The sequence below is a fragment of the Canis aureus genome, chromosome 8 (assembly GCF_053574225.1).
Source record: "Canis aureus isolate CA01 chromosome 8, VMU_Caureus_v.1.0, whole genome shotgun sequence".
Lineage (NCBI taxonomy): Eukaryota > Metazoa > Chordata > Mammalia > Carnivora > Canidae > Canis > Canis aureus.
The window spans coordinates 37,515,718-37,530,952 of record NC_135618.1 but is presented as its reverse complement, the minus strand read 5'-3'; the positions used below and the strand labels follow the sequence as shown (position 1 = coordinate 37,530,952).

The 15,235-nt window shown below is 66.6% G+C and overlaps 2 protein-coding genes across 2 annotated transcripts; both read left to right on the top strand.

Moving 5' to 3' along the window:
- Positions 1-2,933: 2,933 nt before the first annotated feature.
- PGAP6 (post-GPI attachment to proteins 6) lies at positions 2,934-11,935 on the top strand. Its single transcript, XM_077905911.1, has 13 exons — positions 2,934-3,060; positions 6,079-6,256; positions 6,330-6,522; positions 7,248-7,378; positions 7,564-7,832; positions 7,919-8,238; positions 8,542-8,632; positions 8,711-8,834; positions 9,233-9,369; positions 10,177-10,355; positions 10,435-10,581; positions 11,075-11,191; positions 11,521-11,935. Exons 1-13 carry the CDS (start codon positions 2,934-2,936, stop codon positions 11,815-11,817), a joined length of 2,310 nt encoding a protein of 769 aa, XP_077762037.1. The 3' UTR covers positions 11,818-11,935.
- Positions 11,936-13,043: 1,108 nt separating this feature from the next.
- On the top strand, positions 13,044-15,046 carry MRPL28 (mitochondrial ribosomal protein L28). The gene is made up of 5 exons (XM_077905912.1): positions 13,044-13,358; positions 13,475-13,627; positions 13,798-13,932; positions 14,034-14,120; positions 14,692-15,046. The coding sequence occupies exons 1-5, from the start codon at positions 13,074-13,076 to the stop codon at positions 14,797-14,799; spliced, it is 768 nt and encodes a 255-aa protein (XP_077762038.1). The 5' UTR covers positions 13,044-13,073; the 3' UTR covers positions 14,800-15,046.
- Positions 15,047-15,235: the final 189 nt, after the last annotated feature.

Sequence of the window (15,235 nt, the reverse complement as noted above, 5' to 3'; positions counted from 1 at the left end):
GGGGGGTCCTGGGCTTCTTCCCAGGGCGTGAGCAGTACTTAGTGCGGCCCCCCACCCAGCAGCCCAGGCCACCCGCCCTGGACACAGCCCGGGAGGAGGGGCCCAGGAGCCGCAAACTGAGGCGACCCTCTGGAGCAGCAGAGGAGGAAGTCTGGTGGGGACCTGAGCCCAGCCCGGGGTGGGGACAGGCTTCCAGCACTCAGCACTGGCCACAGCTGCTGTCCCAGCACCGCCCTGGCTCAGCCTCGTGCCCTAAAATTGCAGCTCAGCAAAATCACAGACGTGACCTCTGTCCCTTTAAGTTGAGAATAGCCAGCTGGCCAGGGGTGAGGGGGGCCCAGCCGGGGAACAAAGGGTCTCTTTGCTGGCATCACACCTGGGCCCCGTGCTCCACCCTTCGGCAACTTTCGGGCCCCTGGGCTGGCTGGGTCAGTGTCCCCCTCCCCCCTCCCTTCCTTCCCCTGCCTTCCCCTCCCTGAGCTCTCAGCCAACACCCCCTACACAGTGCCCAAGACACACCCACAGGTAAAGCCAGCCTTCCATCCTGGCCGCCTGCCGCGTTCCCTCCCAGAGTCCATCAGCATAACCTGCCCCCAGGTGCTTCCAGCGGGTCTGGGCCTTCCGTGCACCCAAGTTAAAAAAGAAAAAAATCCTACAGGGCTTTCTGGGGACTCAATTGGTGAAGCATCCATCTCTTGATTTTGGCTCAGGTCCTGATCTCAGGGTCGTGAGCCTGAGAGCCCCTTTCCTGCTTACGATTTCCGTCTCCCTCTGCATCCCCGTAAAAAAAAAAAAAAAAAAAACTTCCTGCAAAATTTTGTAGGTAGCTTTCTGTATACACTGTTCCGCTGTTTCCTTTTCTGAGCCAAAGCGGCATCTGGCGCCGGTTCCCACTCAGTACGTGCAGCTTGCGGGCTTCTCTTTGACAGCTGCTCTCTGTGGCTGCGTGAATCCCCGTGAACGCCCGTGGCCTAACGACCTCGATGGGGAGTGGGCCCGCGGCAGCACACAGTGGCCTCTCCCCTCCTGAGCCTCCCTGGAGAGCGACTGGAGCAGAGCGGATCCCACAGCTTCTGGGATCCCCAACCTCTGCTCCCTAACATCCTTCCGGCGGGATTGAACTTTTTGACCTTGGCAGGTTTGTCAGGCAGAAGACAAGACATCTGTGCTTTTCAGCTTGCATCCCTCCAAGGAGGGGAAGTTGGGGTCTGTTCCCCTGCATTTGGGCGTCCATCCCAGAGCCTCCTCGGCTTTGCGGGAGAGTGGGCATTGTGCTCTTGATTTGCAGGGCTTCTCCGTCCCAGGCTCTTCATTCTCAACTCACTCAGATCGGCCCTTCACTGTTCTCAACTCACTCAGATCGGCCCTTCACTGTAGGAGCCGCGAGCCTGGCCCAAGTGCAGCAGGTTCTCACCCGCCGGAGGCAGCGCGCTCCGCAGAGCCGGCATCTCCCCTGGTTCAGTTTCAGTCTTGCCTCTAGGCTTCTGAGTTTGGAGTCATCTTTAGAAATGCCTTCGTTTCCCCACGACTCTGAAAAAGTTCCCCCAAGTTTTTTTTTTTTTTTTAAGATTTTATTTATTTATTCATGAGAGACAGAGAGAGCTCCGGAGAAGCAGGCTCCCCACAGCAGCCTGATGTGGGACTCGATCCGGGACCAGGACCTGAACCAAGGGCAGACGCTCAACCATCCAGGCGGCCCAGTTTTTTTTTCTTTAACCCCTAAATCCTTAACCTGTTTGGAATTCAACCCCACGTGAAAGGTGAGGGCAAATTCCACTCACTCAGGCGAATCGGCACCTTATAGAGGACAAAATTCCCACAAGTACATGGAGCTTTTTCATTTTCCCATGGAAGTGTGTTCTTTCCGCTCCTGGCGGTTTCGTGGTGTGGAGGACTCGGAGGCCCTGCCTGGGGGGCCGCTGCCGGCCGAGCACTCGGTGGGGGCTCAGCGGATGCTGGGGCGCGGCTCCAGTCCCCCGCTCCAGGGCTCGGTACAAGGCGTCCCGCCCACGGCTCTGGGACCCCGACACTCACGACCCACGGACACCTGCGACTGCACCTGCACGAGACACTCGGGACGTTCCGCGCATCGCCTCCGCCTCAAACGCGGTGGATTCCGCATTCGTGCCCCGCCACCTTCCCCTCTGAACCCCTGGTTCCCGCGCCCTCTCGGTCCCACGTCCCTCGCGCCAGCCCCCGACCCCCGGGGACCCTCTCCGTCCCACGTGCCTCGTGTGCCCCGCTGGTTCTACTGTTCTCAGTGACAACTGCTGTTCTCTCTTGCTCCAGCCCCGGGCCCCGGGCCCCAGGTCTCACTACCCCCCCCTTGGGTCTCCCTCCGGCTCCCACGCCCCCTGCTGGGTCTCGCCCGCCCCCCTCCCACGCCCCCTGCTGAGTCTCGCTCCGCCCCCCCGCCCCCTCCCCCGCCTCCGTTGGGTCTCGCTCCGCCCCCCACCCCGTGCCACGCCCCCCGCTGGGTCTCGCCGGCCCCTCCCACGCCCCCTGCTGAGTCTCGCACGCCCCCCTCCCACGCCCCCCGTTGGGTCTCGCCCCGCCCCTGCCCCACGTGCCCCGCGCGCACCGCGTGACCTCCATCCTGTCCCGCCCCGCGTCCCCCCGTTTGCGCGCGGCGTCGGGTCGGCACCCCTAGTCCACGACCTCCCCGAGACGCGTGCACCTCCCGGTGCCCCAGGTCCGCTTGGCGCCGCCCCCGCGCCCCCTCCCGCCCCCGCCCGTGGGTCCCGCTCTGGCCCTGCTCGCGGCGGGGCGGGGCCAGGAAGGCGGAAGTGCCCGGGGCGCCGGCGGCGGGGACCGGCCGGAGGATGGGAGCCCGGGGCAGAGGCGGCGGCGGGGGCCGTAGTGGCGGCGGCTGCCCGGGCGGCGGCGGGCGGCGGGGGACGCGGGCAGGGTAGCGCCGGGCGGAGCGCGGAGCCATGGGCCGGGCCAGGCCGGGGGCCGGGGGCGCGGCGGGGGCGGCGGCGGTGGCGGCGGTGGCGGGGCCGCTGCTGCTGCTGCTCGCTCGGGCCCCCCCCGCGGCCGCCGGCGACGGCAGGAGGAGCGGTGAGCCGCGCGGGCGCCATGGGGTGCAGCCGGGGGTGGGGAGATTGTGACTCGGCTGGGGCGCCTGTGCGCTCACCTGCGGCGGCGGCGGGGCAGGTGGGCTGGGAGGACGCCGGCGCCCCTACCTGCCGCCGCGGCCCCTCGCGGGTCCCTCCCTGGGCGCCCAGGTAGCGGCCGAACCGGCGCGCGGGGCGGTGGAGGGGCGTGGGGGGGAGTGGAGGGCGCAGGGCGGTGGAGGGGCGTGGGGGGCGTGGAGGGGCGCAGGGCTGGGCGGAGGGGCATGGGGGGTGTGGCGGGGCGTGGAGGGGCGCAGGGCGCAGCTGGGGCGCTGGGCGGTGGGATTCCGGGCCCCTCTGGCCTCAGAGGTGGGCAGAGGCGGGAGAAAGTTGTTGGGTCTGGGAGTGGGCCCCGCGGGCGTCCGTCCTCACCCTCCACAGAGTCACAGCCAAGCCCTGGGCGGTGACCCCCACAGCTGGCCTTGCTTCTTGGCCGCTGGCCTCCAGGTGGACCTGAGGAGAGGGGTAGGCCTGGGCGGTTCTACCCCGAGAGAGTCCCCTCCCTGTACTGAACCCCCAGGAAGTGGCTCCTCAGGGTCCTGCCTGGGGGAGAGACACTTGGGGGTGTCAAGCCCCATGAGCGTTGCCTTGGTCTCCCGGGGCCCAGATGCCCGGCGGCTGGCATAGCCTGGGGTGCTCCCCTCCACTCCTGGCTCCCTGCCCCCCCCTTCTCTGAAACTCTCCGAGCTCCTGTGTCTTTGAGGGCTGGGCCTCCGCTTGGCACAGCTCTACTTGAAAGGTGGTTTCCCGGGAGATTGGTTTCTGGTTCAGCTGCTCCGCTGGACGTTGCCACCTTTGTGTCCACCCTCCTCTCCATCCTGAGGTCAGGGCTGGGTGAGGGCTCCCGGGTGGGGGGCGCAGGCCTGCGGACAGGGTAGGACACTGGTCCTGACATCTGTGCCCGGGCAGGGTGTCCTTACCGGGTACCTGCCCTGCTCCGCAGGGTGCGGGAAGCGTGCCCTCACATGGGTTCCCAGTACAGGTTCACAGACTTTCTTCCGACTGATCCTGTGTTCTTGGAGGGGCCCACAGGGCGGGGTGGGGTGCAGGAGGCTGGTGCCCCCTGATACAGGTAATGGGCTCCTGTTCAGCAACGTAACTGCATGGTAGGAGGTCGGGCCGTAGGGCTGGGATGCTGGAGGGGACATGTCGCCCTGGTAAGGGGTTCCCTGGGTCTCAGGGCGACCTTGAGCAGGTCTCTTATCTCCTGTGCACCTGGGGAAATGTCACAGCTACCACCTGTGTTCCAGGTGTCCGCAGGCTGGCGCTCCCGCGCTGGCGGCTGCCGGATGTCTTTGCCCCGTTCAGGCCAGGGTGCTGGGTGCCCCGCTGGTGGACAGCTCTAGGACTCAGCCCACAACCGGGGGAATGGGACCCGGTGGCCAACGGCCACCTGGGAAGTCTGGACTCCGTCCTGCATAGAGCGTCCCCTGAGCTCTCTGCTATGTGGGCTTCTCTGGACCTCAGACCGGCTGTGCAAGTGGGTCCCTATCGTTTCTGCCATTGCTCCTCGGGAGGGCCAGCTCCTTCCCTGCTCATCTGGCTTAACTTGGAGGGGCCCCGGCCTGCTATGGGGGTGATGGCAGGCAGCCTGTCTCCCAGTGGGGAGGAAGAGGCCACATCCTCCTGCGTCCACAGCGGGGTTTCTCCCGGAAGCACTTTAACATCCATTAACTTCAGAGGACAGGGTGCCTGAGGGGAGGTGCTGTCTGCCTCAGCCACCTCACGAGGAAGCTGGGACCCAGAGGAAGGAAGGAACAGCCAAGGTCACAGGAGGCACGGGGCCTGAGCTGGTGCTGGGGCCAAACTGCCTGCCATCGAGCCCAGGCACCTCACGGCCCGCACCCCTGGCTAGCTGCTCCTGAGAACACAGAGAACATTTAGGGTGTTTCTGTTCTGTGGGAGCCCCGAGAGGGAGGGCTGTGGGTGGGCAGTGCTCGTGGGGCCAGACGCCTGCTCTGGTGCAGGCTGTGCTGGGCACACACTCCCAGGAGGGCCCTAATCGGGGGTGAGGCCTCAGGCCTCTGCTGAGCCCTCGACGACTCAGAGCTGGTCCTAGAAACGTTGGCAAGACAGGGTGAGCATCCGGTGCAGACTCTTAGAGCGGGGAGGGGAGGGGAGCCGAGCCGGGGAGCTTTGCACACAGGTGGGGACCTGAGAGCTCTATGCCGCGGGTGGAGGGGCGCTCCAGGCTGGGGCTGTGGGCACTTCGCTGCCAGGGGCCCCCGCCGTGCCTCTGTGCGGTCTGCACGAGCCCACCAGAGTCCAGGAACCAGCTGGTCCTCTGTCATCACCGCGGGCCAGGCTTCCGGCTGGGGCTCCATCCCCCGAGGTCTCTGCTTGCCTCCCCCCCAGACTCTAGTCTGGCTGTGCCTCAGGTCATCGTGGGTCTGAGCTGGTGGCCGGTCTCCAGGCCTGAATCCCCTCACCCAAGTGGAACCCCAGCAGGGGACAGGGGAGGCTCAGAGGAGGGGGTGCAAGGGTTCAGGGGTCCCGTGCCCAGGGCCAAGGGGAGATGGGCTGGAGCTCCCACGCGGCGCACTTCCTGTGTCCCTCAGCCTCCGTCTCCTGGCCTCGGAGCTGCCCGGGCTACATGACCGCGTGTGGGAGGGTGTGCGGGGACGTGCTTCAAAGGTCTCAGGCATTTGGGGTGCCCGATGTCCGGAGGCTCATCGTGGAAGCTGCCCGATTGGCGCGTTGTTGCTGGTCGGGGGAGAGCTGGCTTCAGGGTCCAAGGCTGTGCCGCCCGGGGATCAACCACGTGGGGCCGGGGGTTGGAAGGATGCGGCCTGGCCGGGTGGGACAGCAGGCGGAGAAGCTGCCAGGGCAGGAGAGGGCGGCGCCGCGTCGGGGTTGGCGAGTCAGGCACCCGCCGGGGCTCTGCTCACGTCTCCGTGGGACCGCGTGGGGAGGCGGGCGCTGTGGGCGCCGCAGCCTGGCTCACAGCCCCTTCTACCTGCAGATGTCAGACTGGTGTCCGAGCAGTTCTCGCAGTCCCCACAGAAGCTATCTTTCTACAGCTGGTACGGCAGCGCCAGACTCTTCCACTTCCGTGTGCCCCCTGATGCCGTGCTGCTCCGCTGGCTGCTGCAGGTGTCCCGGGGTGGCGGCCCCGCCTGCAGCCACGCCGAGGTCACCGTGTAGGTACCACTGCCCGCTGCCGCCTGCCCCGCGCCCCGGGCCTGCGCCCGACCTGCCGCTCTCCGCCTGCAGGTACTTCCGCTACGGCGCGCCTCCTGTCATCAACCCCCTGGGCACCGGCTTCCCCGCCAACACCTCCGTACAGTCCCCCTTCTTCATCAAGATGCTGCAGAGCAATGCGTCCGTCAATGTCTCCCACCCAGCGCCTGGGGATTGGTTCATGGCTGCCCACCTGCCTCCCTCATCCCAGAAGATTGAGGTGAAGGTAAAAGGGCCGCTTTGAGGGGTGGGGGCAGGGCCCTCAGTGTGGGACCCCCCTCCCCCCACCCTCGTCATTTATGCCCTTGGGGCCGCTTTTGCTTTAGGATCCACTGCCTTGGGATCCCTGGGTGGCGCAGTGGTTTAGCGCCTGCCTTTGGCCCAGGGCGCGATCCTGGAGACCCGGGATCGAATCCCATATCGGGCTCCTGGTGCATGGAGCCTGCTTCTCCTTCTGCCTATGTCTCTGCGCCTCTCTCTCTCTCTCTGTGTGACTATCATAAAAAAAAAAAAAAAAAAAAAATTAAAAAAAAAAAAAAAAAAAGGATCCACTGCCTTGCTTCCCTGTGCACTGCTGCAGCTCAGTGGTCAGCCCTGAACTCCTCCACCACCGGCCCCATGGGCCCCCTGCTCCGACCCTGACCCCCCTGCCAGGCCCCCTGCTCCGGCCCTGACTCCGCTGCAGGCCCCTTGCTCTGGCCCTGATCCCCTCGCCGGGCCCCCTGCTCCGGCCCTGACCCCCCCGCTGGCCCCCTGCTCAGGCCCTGACCCCCCCGCCGGCCCCCTGCTCAGGCCCTGACCCCCCCGACCCCGGGCCCCCTGCTCCAGCCCTGACCCCTGCCGGGCTCCGTGTTCCGGCCCTGACCCCCCCCCTCAGGCCCCCTGCTCCGGCCCTGACCCCCCCCACGGGTCCCCTGCTATGGCCCCAACCCCCACATTTCTCTCTCCTAGGGTTTTGTCTCTCCCAGTTGCGTGTACACTTTCCATCCTGACATGCTGGTTGTGCGGGCCGTCGAGGTCTCTATCCTGGAGCCTGATGTTCCCCTTCCACAGACTCTCCGCTCCCATCCCAGCTACCTCAAGTGAGTGGGACCTTGGGGAGGCCCTGCCTCTGGGTGTGGCAGACTGGGCGGTCCCCGCGCCCTCACCGTGGGGCCGGGGTCTCAGGGCCCGGTGGCCCCCTCCTTCGGCCAGCACCTCGTGGGAATGATGCGGGAGGTGGTGCAAGTCAGGGAGCCTGAGCCAGAGCGTGTCCCCTTGGCCACAGAATCTTCATCCCCGAGTACACCCAGGAGCTGCGGCTGGAGCTGCAGGGCTGTGTGACCAATGGGAGCCTGGGCTGTCCCGTGCGCCTGACCGTGGGCTCAGCCACCCTGCCCAGAAACTTCCAGAAGGTGCTCACGTGCATCAGCCTCACCTGGTCCTGCCACCTGCTGCTGCCCTCACCACCCTGGGAGCGGTGGCTGCAAGTGACGGCCAAGAGCCTGGCAGGACCTCACGTGTTGGTGGCTTTCAGGGCTGTGGCTGCCCTCACAGGTGGGCTGTGTGCAGAGGGCGGGTGCGCGTGGCTCTGCCCCCGCCGGACCCCCAGCTCCCCGCAGCTGAGCCCCGTCCTCCGACAGCCTGCAGGCCGTGGACCATGAACTTGCAGCACCTCCTGCAGAGCAGCCCAAACCGCAGCTGTAACGCCTCCGCGGCTCTGCTGCCCCCCGGCGCGGGCTCCTGGGTTCCGGGCAGGAGCCGCGGGGCAGGCGGTGGCCCCTTCTGCCTCACGAGCTACCCGGTCATTCGGGAGGACACGGACGTGCTGTCTGTGCGCTTCTGGCCCGCGGACCGGGTGTCGGTGCTGGTGCGGTCGGGCACCCCGTCGGTGATGCGGCTGTACCTGCACACGGGCACGGACAGCGGGGGCTCCCTCAGCATCTCCCTGCAGGCCAACCAGGTACCTCCCGCGTGCCTGCCTCGGGCCTGGCTCAGCGTGGGGCGCACCCGCCCCGCCCCACACACCACGCTTGGCTCTTCCTGCGCTGACGGGCTCGGACACGGGGTCAGCCTTTGGGGGGATGGGGACTGCACAGGCACCGGGGCGGGGGAGGGCTGTGTTCCCGGGGCCGTGCCGAGGGAGATGGGCTGTGGCCGGGGTCAGGCCGGGGGGCCCCAGCCCTGGAGGGGCCACAGAGGACAGTGGCCAGCGCTGGGCAGAGCGGGAACGCGGGCCCGAGCTCAGCGCGGCCTGTCCCCCTAGACCGCCATGACCAACAGCACCAGGGTGGCCGTCTGCGTGAACGCCGCCTCGCCCTTCCTAAGCTTCAACGAGTCGCTCAACTGCACCACAGGTACGGGCGGGCTGCACTGCCAGCTGTCCCGCCGCCGCGCCCCTGCCGCCTCTGAGCAGGCCCCCCACTTGCCCGCAGCCTTCTTCCAGGGCGTCCGCCTGTCTCTGAGCGCCGCATCCCGCAAGGCTGACCTCGTCGTCCCCTTCCCAGAGACGGACAACTGGTACCTCTCCCTGCAGCTGGTGTGCCCTGAAAGTCCCGAGTGAGTACACCTGGAGACCCGGGCATCACCGGGGGCAGGCGGCTGAACCCTGATGGCGGGACCGCGCACGGGGCTGCCCTACTCGAGGTCTGGAGCCACCAAGCGTCCTGCAAGCCTCGCGCAGTCAGTTGCCTTCTGGGCAAGATGAGGCATTCGTCTCCTGCACCTGGTCACCCTTGTTGCTACAGCCCCAGGGGCAGTACAGGGAGTCTGGGACCCAGGGCAGGCCGAGGGGAAGGGCACGTCGGCCTCGCAGAGCCCGCAGCTGCTGTCCTCCAACACGTCGAGCCCGGGGGCCTCAAGTGTGGTTCTGTGTGTCCAGGAGGCCGCTGGGAGCCCTGACGAGGGCCTGGCCAGCGCAGCTCAGTAGCTGGCCTTCCTGTGCCCCTTTCCCACAGGGAGTGTGAGCAGGCTTCGGTCCTCGTGGAGACTGCCTTGTATCTGGTACCCTGCCTGAACGACTGCGGACGCTACGGCCAGTGTCTCCTGCTGCGCAGACACAGCTATCTGTACGCAGGCTGCAGCTGTAAGGCGGGTGAGGGCCAGGCCTGGAGGCTCCAGACCCTTTTTTGTTTTTTTCTTCTTACATTTATGTATTTAAGCAGTCCTCACACTCAGTGTGGGGCTCGAACTCATGACTCCGGGAGCAAGCGTGGTAGGCTCCTCTAGCTGAGCCACAGGAGCCCCGCCTCCAGACACTTTTGCCTTTGGCATCTCAGCCCCGTGCCTTCCTCGGAGAGCCCATCTTCTCTCTGTCAAGGCCAGAGTGCGACTCTGCAGAACAAGGGCAGATGCCTCCTCCCCGTGCCTACCATGCACCCACAGTCCCCCACCCCTGCACCCCAGGCACAGATGCCACCCCCGGAGGCAGTACTGCTTGCTGACCTTGGCCTCCCCTGCCCCACACCTGCCCCACACCTGCTGGGCCTAACCCACACCTGCTGGGCCTGACTTGCCCCACACCTGCCCGGGCCTGCCCTGCACTTGATCCTGACTTGCCCCACACCTGCCCCCTATCTGGCCTATACCTGTCTGGGCTTAACCCACACTTGCCCCACACCTGCCTAGGCCTAACCCACACCTGCCCCACACCTGCCACTGACTAGCCCCACACCTGCCCTACGCCTGCCTGGGCCTAACCCACACTTGCCCCACACCTGCCCTACGCCTGCCTCACACCTGCCCAGGCCTAACCCACACCTGCCCCACACCTTCCCGGCTTGTCCCAGCTGCTCCTGGGTGAGGAATGAGCTTCCCTGCAGGGCTCTAGGTGCGGGGTAGGCCCTGACGTTCAGGAGCACCCCGTGGGCCTCAGCCCCCTTGCCGTCCCTCGGGCCCGCAGGCTGGCGTGGGTGGAGCTGCACAGACAACAGCACTGCGCAGACCGTAGCCCAGCAGAGGGTGGCCACACTCCTCCTTACCCTCAGCAACCTCGTGTTCCTGGCGCCCATCGCCGTCTCTGTGCACCGCGCGCTGCTGGTGGAGGCCTCGGTCTACGCCTACACCATGTTCTTCTCCACGGTAGGCTGGCCGCGCCCCCTGGGTGCAGGGCAGGGGTGGACTGCATGGGCAGCAGCCACTCTCACCACCCCGTGTGCAGTTCTATCACGCGTGTGACCAGCCCGGGGAGGCGGTGCTGTGCATTCTCGGCTACGACACGCTGCAGTTCTGCGACTTTCTGGGCTCGGGAGTGTCCATCTGGGTCACCATCCTCTGCATGGCACGGCTGAAGGCGGCCCAGAAACACGTAAGTGACTCCTGACGCCGGGCTGGGCCCCGGCATGCGGCCTGCCGAGGACGAGACCAGAGCGAGAGCTCGGCTCTCAGGGGCCTCCCATGGCTCCTGGTGCCTCCCGCTGCGAGGTGGCTGCCGGGCAGGGACTCGGGTGGGCGGGTTCGGTGAGGCCCCCGGCCGTGCTGCTGCAGTCCCTGGTGCTGAGGACACTCTGGGGGCTTTTCCGCCTCAGGTGGCCCTGGCTGATGGAGACACGGGCCCTGGTGCCCTGCCTGGCCACGCTGGTGCCTCCGACATTCACTGTGGGCGGACCCACGGGAGCCGCAGGTCCCAGCAGTGCAGGGGCTGAGGTGGTCACCTGCCCCCCAGCCAGCAACCCTAGGGGGTCTGGGCCGTGGGGACAGCAGCATGGTCACCGTCCCCGGGCTGCCTGCGCCTGTTGGACCTCGTGTTGCTGTAAACGGCTCTGGCCTGTGACCTTGCGGTCACCCCGTGTCTTGTCCAGGTCCTGTTTCTCCTGGGGACGCTGATCTTCGCCATGTCCTTGCAGCTAGACCGCAGAGGTGCCTGGAACACGCTGGGGCCTTGTCTCTTTGCCTTTGTGGTCATGGTCACCATGTGGGTAAGGAGCTGGGACAGGCCAGGGTTCCTGCCCGGACCCCCCGCCCCCCTCCCCGGTGGTTGGGCTGAGTCTGGCTCCCCCACACACCCCTACTTGGGACAAGACATCCTGGCCCTTCGTTGGGGCTGGGTTTCTGCTCCTGGGCCTGAGTCCCCACATGTGCTGAGGGCCGCCAGGGACCCCCCACGGCCTGGCCCGAGAGCGGTCAAATGTCTGTGCGCACAGGCCCTCTCTGCAGCCGCAGGACGGTGTTGCTGCCCGGACCTGGGTGGGCCCTGGGGGGCTGTGGCCGCAGCTCCTCAGCAACGCTCACCTGGCGGCTCCCCCAGGTGTACCGCTGCGGGCACCGGCGCCACTGCTACCCCACGTCCTGGCAGCGCTGGGCCTTCTACCTCCTGCCTGGCATCTCCATGGCTGCTGTGGCCGTCGCCATCTACACTTCCATGATGACCAGCGACAACTATTACTACACGCACAGCATCTGGCACATGCTGCTGGCAGGAAGTGCGGCGTTCCTGCTGCCACCGCGTGAGGAGCACACTAAGCCCTGGGCCTGCTCGCAGAAGCTCACTTGCCACTATCAGATCTGTAGGAACCACCGAGAGGAGCTGTACACCGTGACGTGACGTGGCCGGCTCAGAGACGCCTGCAGCTGTGATTTGACTCTCTGGCCAGGGGCAGGACCAAAGGAGAAGGACCCTGTCCAGATTGATTTCCAACAGAATAAAATTGCCCAATGCACTATTTGCTTACTCCCGAGGAGAGGACCACACCTCCAACCCCCAATTCCCTTGTGCCTGCTGGCTGCCGGCTCCCTGTGCGGGGGCCCCAGGGGCCTGGGCCTGGCTGCTTGGAAACCACAGGTACCACGCAGGGGCACGTTCTGTGTTCTGCCTAGAGGTGGTTGGAGGTGGGGAGAAAGATTCCCCATGGCCCCTGTTCCTCTGTGAGGTTCTGGCTTGAGCCCACCCCCCGCAGCCCCTGCCCCGTTGAGCCTGGGAGCTGTGCCTTCCCTGCATCCCTGGCTCCCTGATGGGGATGCTCCCTGCTGACGTGGACGTGTGGGGAGAGGGGACCACAGTCTGCAGGCAGGAAGCTGATGGGCCCTGGGGCTCCAGGAGAGGCCGGGGCCCCTGGGGAGAGGCTCCTGGGGGGGGGCCTGCCCAGCTGCCCGGGAGTGCAGTGCCGCAGCCAGCCCGTGGGCTCCTGGGCCCTTGTGTGGGGACTTGCTCCTGGAGAGGAAGAGACCACGGCTGCCCCGTGGGCCGAGCCACTGCTGGGGAGGAGGCTCCCAGGGACCCGACCGGCACGCCCCGTCCTCCGTGGGGGAAGCAGGAGGCGGCGGCAGCACCGCGGTGGGCTGCTGTCTGTGCCCGGGCAGGGCTGGGCACCTGCGGCCCTGGGTGCCCGCGGCCCCCTGCGCTTGGGCTCATAAAGGGGAAACATTTCTATGTGGCGTTTCGGGAGTTAAAAGTTGGCAAGACATTTTTATGTAGCTCTGATTTTGCTGTGATTGGTGAGTTTCATATTTTACAGTGATATTTTGAGACACTGCAGTGTTTTATTTTAGACAGGGGAGAGGGGCGGGCGGCGGGGGGAGGGGAGGGGCGGGCGGCGGGGGGAGGGGAGGGGCGGGCAGGGGTGCGGAGAGGAGAGGGAGGCGGCCCGGGTGACAAGCCCCGCCCTCCGCCGCGGGTGAGGATGCGGCCTTGGCCGACGGTGCCTGGGGCTGCCGCCCTCGCCGCGGAGCATTTTCCACCGTCTCTAAGGACAGGAAGGGGGCGGGGCGAGCGCTTGACTGACGGGTTCCTCGGCCAGCGGGCGGCGGCCGAAGCGCGGCGCGTCACTTCCGGTTCCGGCGGGGCGGAGCGGGGGCGCCGCGATGCCGCTGCACAAGGTCCCGGTCGGCCTGTGGAGACGGCTGTGGCTGCGGGAGGGCATCTGCTCGCGGCTGCCCCCGCACTACCTGCGCTCCCTGCAGGAGACGCGCGCGCCCGCGCCGGTGCACTACAGGCCGCGCGGGGTCGGGGCCGGGGCCGGGGCGGGCGGCCGGCGGGAGCGCGTGCAGGACGTCCCCATCCCCGTGTACCGGCCGCCGGAGGCGCAGTTGGGGCTCTGGGGCGGGGAGGGCTGGGTCGTCGGCTACAGGTACGTCGGCGACGACAAGGTAGGTGGCGGCGGGCCCCGGCCCCGCTCCTCGCCCCGTCCCCCGCCCCGCCCCCCGCCCCGCCCGGCCCCGGGGAGGCCGCAGCAGCGCGCGTGACGTTTCTGTTCCTCCTTTAGCTTTCAAAGAGGGTGAAGAAGGTGTGGAAGCCACAGCTGTTGCAGCGTGAGCTGTACAGCGAGATCCTGGACACGAAGTTCGCTGTCACGGTGACGGCGCGGACCCTGGACCTCATTGACGCGGCCTACGGGTTCGACTTCTACATCCTGAAGGCAAGCCGGGGGCTGTGCGGGCGCAGGGCGGGCTCCCCCGGCGTGTCGTCTGGGGTGCAGGGTCCCCAGCGAGCGTTGCTGCCTCCTTCCCCACCGTCGGGCCTCCCTTTGCTCTCGGGTGGCTGGAGGGCCTTGCCAGCAGCCCTGCCCCATGCATGGTCTCCTGCCAGACTCCAGAGGAGGATCTGTGCTCCAAGTTCGGGATGGACCTGAAGCGAGGGATGCTGCTGCGGCTCGCCCGACAGGACCCCCAGCTGCACCCCGACAACCCCCAGAAGAGGGCTGCCATCTTCGACAAGTACAAGGTGGGGGCCTCAGTTGGTGCGTCATGCTCCCTGGGGGTCCTGTTGGCTGGCGGTCCTTCCGCTCACTGTGGGCCTGGTCCCCCCCCCCCCAACCGGGGCAGGAGTTTGTCATCCCGGAGGCAGAAGCCGAGTGGGTCGGCCTGACGCTGGATGAGGCCGTGGAGAAGCAGAGGCTCCTGGAGGAGAAGGTGAGCATGTGTGAGCACCGGCGGCTGAGCACCAGAGGACAGATGGGGTGGCGTGTGCTGGCCCAGGGAGGACCTGGCCTAGGGCTGCTGCACGTGGTGGGCCTGGGGAGGAGCTGCCCCGATGGAGCCACAACCTTGGGTTCCGTGTGCTGTGCCCCCTCCCCTCAGCGTGCTGATACTCTCCTGCACCCCGGCTGACTTCATAAATTCATGGACAGAAGGATTCTCAGGGGCACCTTTGGTTTGCCCAAGTAGCACTCCCTGCCCCGGGGTCTTTGCAGTCTCAGAGTTGAGGTATTTTTGTGTCTGCATCCTGGAAAGTCTGGAGTGGATGGTTGCTGCTGGAACTGGGAACCCTCCGTGGCCTAGGACCCCAAGGCAGGAAAGATGGGGACAGGAGCCCTGTGTCCCCAGTGGAAGGTGGTCCTTGTCTCGCGGACAGGGCTGTCTTCTGGGCTGGTGGCTGTAGGCCAAGCCTGAAGGGCCACGTTCCCCCCTGATGCTTGGCCAGCAGCAGCTGCGTTCCTGCCTCCCCGGAGCAGCTCACTGTGACCCCGTCTCGCTCCTGCAGGACCCGACCCCTCTGTTCAAGGTCTACGTGGAGGAGCTGATTGGGCAGCTTGAGCAGCAGGCCCTGTCTGAGCCTGTGGTGGTGCAGAAGAGGGCCAGCAGGGAGTGACTGCGCGGGGACCTGCCCCCCGCCCCCGCCACCGTGGGCGCACGAGTCTGGTGGGAGCTGGTGGATGAACCCCATCTTCTGTGCTGGCTCAGTGGCTGCCAGGGCTGGATGGGCTTTGTGGAGCCCCAGGGGTCTCCTGTCCCAGGGCCCCCAGAGGTCTGGGGCCAGCTTGCTGCCTCTGTAGTCCCCTCTTCTCCCCTGAGGTGGAGACCCAGCTGGGGCGGCGTCAGTAAAGTTTGAACTTGTCCGTGTGTGTGCTGCTTTGCCTGGAAGCCCCGAGCGCTCCCAAATGATTTTGGACCTCGTCTGCCCTGCCCCAGAGACCCGGATGTGGCTGAGCTGTGGGACCGGGGTTCCTTTTGGTGTCTTGCCATGTTTTGCTTTCCTCTGGAAGGGCCCAGGGTGGTTGGAGGCATCTGGCAACAGATGCTCTCTG